Source organism: Apium graveolens, chromosome 8 (assembly GCF_009905375.1).
Source record: "Apium graveolens cultivar Ventura chromosome 8, ASM990537v1, whole genome shotgun sequence".
NCBI classification, from domain to species: domain Eukaryota; kingdom Viridiplantae; phylum Streptophyta; class Magnoliopsida; order Apiales; family Apiaceae; genus Apium; species Apium graveolens.
In genome coordinates, this window is record NC_133654.1 from 220,951,605 (window position 1) to 220,959,975 (window position 8,371).

The 8,371-nt window shown below is 37.2% G+C and overlaps 1 protein-coding gene across 1 annotated transcript; it reads left to right on the forward strand.

The window, feature by feature from the left end:
• Nucleotides 1-1,067: 1,067 nt before the first annotated feature.
• LOC141680359 (major allergen Pru av 1-like) lies at nt 1,068-8,044 on the forward strand. The gene is made up of 3 exons (XM_074486609.1): nt 1,068-1,104; nt 7,448-7,606; nt 7,746-8,044. Exons 1-3 carry the CDS (start codon nt 1,068-1,070, stop codon nt 8,042-8,044), a joined length of 495 nt encoding a protein of 164 aa, XP_074342710.1.
• Nucleotides 8,045-8,371: the final 327 nt, after the last annotated feature.

An 8,371-nucleotide genomic window follows, 5' to 3' on the forward strand; every position in this document is an offset into this window, starting at 1 on the left:
GGGTCTGAGGCATAATTAGGAGACTTAGGAATACCACCAACATTCCTACAAACATCATCAAAAACTAACTCATTTGATTCAGAAACTACGAGACCATTCGCAGTTAAAACAGACAAGTCAAAAACAACATTCAATTTTTTCTGATTTAGCAGACTCAAAAGGAACACGAAAATACTGAAAAATCTTTGTTAACAAAGCAGGGTATGGAAGATGCATGGATTCATGTTTAGCACAATGATTCATGTTAGAAATAATCAATGAAGCCAAATTACAAGGGGTTTTCTTAACAAACACAGACAGAAGAATAAAATCCTGAAATGTGACTCTATCACGACCAGATTTACGAGGCAAAACATTCGAGTGAAACAATTTAAACAATAATAAGCACATAGGAGTTAAATCAGTTACCAATGGTTTGAAAGACACAGAAACAAAGTTGTCACCAAGAATAGCTTTGAGTTGTTCCTCATATTGCAATCCAGGAATCTCGTCAAACGCCTGATGAGTGGTAAACGGGCAGGGACCTTGATCGGATACGCCTGTGAGCCTGGCCAGCAAATCCGCCTTAAAGCAAACTGGACTTCCTTTCACCGAAGAGAACACAATATTGTCGGCCAAAATCGAAAAATTCGCATAGAACTCCTTCACCAAATCTGGATAGATCACATCTGACGGCGACAATAACCCAGCACACCCAACAGCTTCAAACAACGATGATACGCCAATCCTGGAGAGAAGATCAGTATCACACAACCTTTCTTTCAGAATGGACTTGTTCCACGCCTTAGTAGTGCTTTCCTTTGCATGACGCTCGGAAGAATTAGGAGATGCTTCACTAGATGCTTCAGAAATAACTGCGGCCATACGACGACGCTTCGAACCAGACGGACCAGGGGTCGGGGTTTTGTTAGCGGTGGATCTCGAACGGCGAGCCATGGAAGAAAGAAGATTTTAGGGTTAAGAGAGAAAGGATAGAATGAGAGAGAATGAGAGAGTAGAATGAGAAAAGAAAAATGAAAAGATTAAGAAAGAGAGTTTAAAAAGAAGTAGAAACTGAAGAGTTAGAGATGGAAGAGGAGATGAAGAGGTGCAAAAACAGAAGTGGTGTATTGAATGAATGATACATGCACGAGTTTCAAGGATATGAAAAGTCTAATCAAAAGATTTATAAAATCTAATGCTATTTACACGCATAAACACACGGACAAATAAAATAAATAAAAAAAAAAATTCATAAACAGGAACCTAATTACTCAAATAATAAATACACAACATATATTTAAGTATTATGACATAATTCACATTTAAACACATAAATTACATAAAATCACGTAATAAATTACAGAGAACACATACCTAATTCACGGCGCATTAAACAAAATCTATCTTCAGCTAAAGGCTTAGTAAAGATATCTGCACGCTGTTTCTCAGTAGAAATGTAAATAAGCTCAATATTACCTTTAGAAACATTATCTCGTAGAAAATGGTGACGAACATCAATATGCTTAGTACGAGAATGCATAACAGGATTTTTAGAGATATTAATTGCAGAGGTATTATCACAATAAATAGGAATATTTGAGTAAGAAATACCAAAATCCTGCAATGTTTGTTGCATCCACAAAATTTGAGCACAGCAACTTCCAGCTGCAATGTACTCTCCTTCAGCGGTAGAAAGAGCTACTGAAGTTTGCTTTTTACTATGCCATGCAACTAAACAATCTCCTAAAAATTCACAAGCACCACTTGTGCTTTTTCTATCAACCTGTGACCCTGCATAGTCAGCATCTGAAAAACCGATTAAGTCAAAGGAAGAAGAGCTTGGATAAAATAATCCCAAGTCACTCGTACCTTTCAAATATTTAAAAATACGTTTAACGGCATTCAAATGAGATTCTTTAGGATGAGATTGAAAACGAGCACACAAGCATACACTATACATAATGTCAGGTCGTGAGGCAGTTAAATATAATAATGAACCAATCATGCCTCGAAATTTAGTGACATCTACAGGTGTACCTTGTTCATCCTTTGTAAGCTTAACTGAAGTACTCATCGGAGTTTATTTAGGTGTGACATGATCAAGGGTAAATCTTTTGAGTAGATCCTTTATGTACTTGCCTTGGTGAATAAATATTCCTGCATTAGACTGATTAATTTGCAAACCTAGAAAGTACTGCAATTCACCCATCAAACTCATATCGAATTCCTTATGCATGCAATCAGAAAACCACTTACACAAAGATTCGTTAGAAGATCCAAAAACTATATCATCAACATAAACTTGAACTAAAAGAAAGTTATCACGTTTATGAAAAATAAAGAGAGTTGGATCGAGTGTACCGCGAATGAAACCATTGTTCACAAGAAACTGACTGAGACGCTCGTACCAACAACGAGGGGACTGTCTCAATCCATAGACAGATTTCTTGAGCTTGTAAATATAGTTAGGGTACTTCTCATGAATAAAACCTGGAGGCTGCTTCACGTAGACTTCTTCCTTGAGATAGCCATTTAGAAATGCGCTTTTGACGTCCATCTGATAGAGCTTGAACTTCTTGTGAGCTGCAAAAGCCATTAAGATTCGAATAGCTTCTAAACGAGCTACTGGAGCATATGTCTCGTCGTAATCGATTCCTTCCTGCTGGTTGTATCCCTGAGCAACCAAACGAGCTTTATTTTGAATGATATTTCCATCTTCATCTTTCTTATTCTTGAAAACCCAACGAGTTCCAATGATCTTGGCATCCTGAGGAGGTGGGACGAGTTCCCAAACATCACAACGCTCGAACTGATTCAATTCCTCCTGCATTGCAACAGACCAGAGTTCGTCTGCAACTGCTTCTTGAGCATTCTTTGGTTCGAATTCAGCAACAAAAGCACAGAACGCACATAGATTATGAAGTCTGCTTCGAGTAGAAATCCCTTGATCTAAATCAGTGAGAAGATTATCTGGTGGATGATTCTTCACAGTCCTAGAAGACTTAGGAAGTTGAATATTACTCATTTCTTCCTCATTAGAATTATCTGCCTGGAAATGAATAGGAGTTGTCTCATTCAAAAGAGACTGCCTCATTTCCGCTTGTGAAGATTTATCCAGAGGAGTAACAGAATTCATATTTGAAACACTATCAGGAGTCTTTGGAGAACCAGAAGATTCAACTGAAGCTTGAGTAGATCCTGAAGAATTATCAGAAGACTGAGATGGTCCTGGAGAGTCTTGACTGTTTGATTTGTCAGAATGAGACTGACTCTTTTCGGAATGAGACTGTCTCATTTGGGAATGAGACGATAGATCCGCAGTGTCTTCATCAATTTGAGATATATTCCTTGAGGATTCATTGAATGTAATATTGATGGATTCTTCTACTTTGTTCTTGACAAGATTATAAACACGATAAGCTTTGCTTGATGTAGAATATCCCAAGAAGATTCCTTCCGTAGATTTCGCATCGAACTTGCCTCGATTATTTTGAGTATCTAAAATAAAACACTTGGAACCAAATACTCGAAAATAACTAATGTTAGGAATCCTTTTCTTAAGCAATTCATACGGAGTTTTAAGCAAAATAGGACGAATAAGTACTCTATTTAAAACATAACAGGAAGTGTGTACCGCTTCAGCCCAAAATTTTCTTGGAAGCTTACTCTCATGCAGTAGAGTTCTGGCAGTTTCCTGTAGAGTTCTGTTCTTGCGTTCTACTACTCCGTTCTGCTGAGGAGTTCGAGGAGCTGAGAATTCATGAGTGATTCCTCTTGATTTACAGAAGGTTATGAAATCCTTCTCGAATTCACCTCTATGATCACTACGAATAGTCTTGAGCTTAAATGAATACTTAGTCTCAAGGTTAGTAATAAGATCCTTAAACTCAACAAAAGCTTCATCCTTAGATCGTAAAAATAATACCCAAGTAAAACGAGAATAATCATCAACTATAACAAAAGCATAATTCTTACCTCCTAAGCTTACATACCTTTCTGGACCAAAAAGATCTAGATGAAGGAGCTGCAAAGGAACAGAAGTTGATACTTTATTCTTAGTAGTAAAGGAAGTTTTCACCTGTTTTCCAAGTTGGCAAGCTGAACAAGGTTCTATTTTCTTGTACTTCAGCTTTGGTAAACCTCGAACTAACTCATGAGAAGATATCTTCCGAAGAAGATCCATATGAACATGACCAAGACGCCTATGCCACAGATCTTGTTGTTCTTGAACGGTAGCTAGACAAATTTCTTCTTGCTGCTCATCAAAATCTAACACAAAAATATTTCCTTTCCTTTTGGCAACTAAAACAAACTCGTTAGTTTGAGTACCAATATAGCATACATCTTTATCGAACTTAACCTTATGACCAGCATCAGTGAGTTGACTTACACTAATAAGATTATATTTCAAACCATCAACTAAACGAACATTAGAAATGGCAAACCTGTCATTACCAATGGTCCCTTTTCCAATAATTCTGACGGTGTTTGAATCTCCAAGAGTAACTAAGCCACCTTCCTTGGCAACTAGAGATAGAAACTTGGAGTTATCACCTGTCATGTGACGAGAACAACCACTGTCGATGATCCATTTATTTCGCGGAACATGGACCTTCAAACAAACCTGCAAGAATTGGTTTATCTCTTAGGTACCCACTTAACCTTGGGTCCTGGTTGGTTAGTATCACAAATCTTATATAAATGTCTATCTGATTTCTTAATCCACATCTGAACAATATTAACAGAAGTATTAGCAGATTTATATCTAGTAGACGATTTATAAGATGAGTTAGAGGAGTGGCCCTTGATACCACATAATCTAGATTCAGATGTAGGGTGGCCAGCTTTGCCACAATCTCGACATTTCTCATAAGGCATCTTATATTTCATAGGAGCTCGCTTATAACCGCCTTGAAATGCACGTTTCTTGATTGACTCACATCCTAAACCTCCTTTATCAAGAGAAGATTTTTGTTCACCAAGAAGAGCATTCAAAGTTCCTTCTCCATGAAAACATTTAGCTAAATCCTTTTCAAGCTGTTCGACTTTCTGCTTTAATTCAGGAACTAAGGGATCAGGAGCACTGTCTTCTTTAACGGTTTCTGAATCAACAGATATTGACTCTTTCTTTAAGGCTTCAAGGCATACATCCTTCATCTCAATCTCATTTTTGAGATATTGATTTTCTTCAGTAAGTTTTGAAACCCTTTCAAGCAATGATTTGTTCTCAGCAACTAGGGCTTCTTCCTTCATGGGGTCATCCATTTCACTAAAAACTTCACTTAAAGCTTGCTTTAAATAAGCATTCTTTTCTTTCAACTTCTTAACCTGGACCTGCAAATTTAAAATAGACGAAGATATATTTGAATTATACTTAATATTCTGTACCTCATCATTATCACTGGAGTTGTCCTCTAGTCCAGCAAAGCAAAGTTGAGCAACTTCATCGTCTGAATCGATCTCCACATAAGATTCATCATCACTCCAGGTAATTAATGCCTTCTTTTTGTTCTTCAGCTTGTAGCAGTCCTTTTTGAAGTGCCCTTTCTTTCCACTCTCAAAACAAGTATCCTTGCTTTGATTCACTTTAACCTCCTTGCTCGGATTAGATTTGAAGTCCTTCTTCGGAAACTGTGACTTCATAGGTCGTTTGGAAACATTCCGTTTGGCAAGAAATTTATGAAACTTCTTTGTTAGAAGAGCAATATCTTCATCAGAATCGTCAGGAGACTCGTCTGCATCTGCATTAAGTGCAAGAGTTTTCTTACGAGGAGCCTCATCTTCTTCATCATATCTGCGTAGCTGATTTTCGAATTCTTCCAATTCACTGAACAGTGTTAGAGTATCCATAGTCGAAAGCAGTGTTGAATCCTGCAGAATGGTAACCTTTGGAGCAAACTTCTTTGGCATTGCTCTGAGGATTTTCCTATTAATCTCAGATTGAGGAATGATCCTTTCCAGAAGTGATATGGAGTTCATCAATGTCAGAAACCTCCCTTGAGCATCTCGCATGCTTTCATCTCTTTCCAACCTGAAACCTTCATAGTCACTCATTAGCATACTTAGTTTTACTTCACGTACCTTAGACGTGCCTTCGTGGCTGACTTTGATCGTATCCCAAATCTGCTTGGCAGTAGTACATGCTGAAACTTTTCTTAATTCTGTAGCTACCATGCCATTGAGAAGTGAGTTCATAGCTTTAGCATTGGAATTCATTGCGTTCACTTCTTCGGGAGAGAGATCCTTGAGAGATTTTGGCTTCCCTTCTTTCATAGGAATTGTGAAATCATTTTCTACAGCATCCCATTCAAATGCATCACGCTGGAGAAAGATTTTCATCCGAAACTTCCAGTCATTGTAGTTTTCAGCACCATGAAGCAGTGGTGGATAATTGTTTGAATACCTATTTGGTTGAGCCATGGATCGCTAGCAAAATAAACACTAAAAAGAGAATTAAATGCACCTGCTCTGATACCAAATGAAATTCGATGGCTCGATAGATAAAATAATATTCTAACTGTCAAGGCAAATGGGACAGTCTCTTATGCAAATGGGACAGTCCCTTTACAAATGAGACAGGGTATGGGACAGTCTCTTTTAACTGCAGAAAGTAAATTACTGAAATATAAATGCAGTAATAAAGAAATTAAACAATGCAGAACACCAAGAGTTTTCACTTGGTTCGGCCCCTACACCTAGTCTATGGCCTACATCCAAGTCCCTATGCCAACTAGCATAGAGAATGTATTATATCAACTTTAATAAAAGAACTTACAGTCTTTTCCTTGATTACAAATATAGCACCTGAAAGAAACCCTTTCCCAAGCTACCTTGCTACCTAGCCCACTGCTATTCCTTAGCCTTCTAGCTACCTTGCTATACTTTGAAATCAAGCTTGCCACAACCCGGCACAAAATTGATATGAATACACAAGTACAAGAATAAACAAATTGATTACAACTCAAACTAGGTTTCTTGTTTTTCTGGATATGAATATCTCGGGTATGAAACAAGAAATTGATTTCAGATGATGAAAGATTCTCGTGAAAGTGTTAGCTACAAATCTGAAATGAAGAGTTGTATTTATAAGCAAAGTTCTAACAGATTTATTTTCAAACACAAGATAAGATTGGAAGATAAGTTTGTTTGAAAATATTTGAATGAAACTTTGAAACTAATCTGTTAGTACGTTTGAAAAAGATAAATCAAGTAAAGAGATAAGGCTTGAGAGATTTAAACTTGATTTATAAGATAATGTGGTGAGTTTGTTTGAGATAAGGTTTATCCAGATAAACAAGATATACACAAACCCTAACAACCTAATACTAAACCTGCGGGATAGACTTCCAGGAAGATTGAACAAACTGCATTACGATAAACAGTGCTGAGATCTCGGATGATTCCAATCTGATGTCTTCATTCTGTTGCTAAGAACTCTTATCATCATAAACACTTGAATTAACAGAGTACACTTCCCCTATTGCTCCATCAAGGATCTTCAAGGCCTCCATCCTAGATTCTCACAACTTGATTCCAAAACTCTTGCCACAAGGTATCAAGAGCATTCAACTTATTAAAGGTGATGGAGGAGCCGGAAGTATCAAGCAGATTAATTTCATTGATGGTTAGCTCGTATACTACTGCTTTTTAAGGCCACATGCATGCTTGTACATACTCATGTTTGATAAACAAACATATTAATTCCAGTACAATATGTCTAATGAGTATACACTAATTCGAAAACATCAATATTACTCATGTAGGTTGCAATTTTAATAGTGTGAAGTACCACATTGACGAGCTCAGTGAAGACCAGTACACATATAAATATACGTTGATGGAAGGCGATGCCTTGGTGGAGAATCTTGAGAAAATAACTTATGAAGTTAAGTTTGAGGCCTCTCCTAGTGGTGGTGCCATCTCTAAGGTGACAAGCAAGTATTACACTATTGGAGAATTCATGCTTAAGGAAGAGGATATTAAGGCAGGGAAGGAAAAGGTACTGTTGATGTACAAAGTTGTTGAAGCCTACCTCCTCCAAAACCCTGATGCCTATGTCTAAAGATTTTTTTTTTTATCAATAATTTTTCCGTTCTCTGGAATAGGTTCATATATTACACGCCCACACATTCACACCATCTGTCTTGTTGTTTTCAGTTTGTTTTGTACTTTTTTATTCTGGAATAAGGAGATTTGGTTTTGACTCTGTCTTAAGTTCTGTATTCGGGTTTTACATCCTGAAAAATAAGGAAGCTTCCTTTCAAATATAATAAAATTATTTTCCGTTGTCAGAGATCAAATTTTTTATCACTGATAAGTACCCACTTTTCCAAACCCAATTACCGCCACAACGCCATCTGAAGCGCCTGTGGGGGTCTTCACACACTTG

What these genes read in the sequence shown, in the direction of transcription:
- LOC141680359 (XM_074486609.1), top strand. Translation starts at nt 1,068, where the DNA reads ATGGAAGAGGAGATGAAGAGGTGCAAAAACAGAAGTG. An exon ending in GAGGTGCAAAAACAGAAGTG is followed by an intron (nt 1,105 to 7,447) that starts GTGTATTGAATG and finishes TTGAATTAACAG; the next exon opens with AGTACACTTCCCCTATTGCT. An exon ending in GCAGATTAATTTCATTGATG is followed by an intron (nt 7,607 to 7,745) that starts GTTAGCTCGTAT and finishes TTACTCATGTAG; the next exon opens with GTTGCAATTTTAATAGTGTG.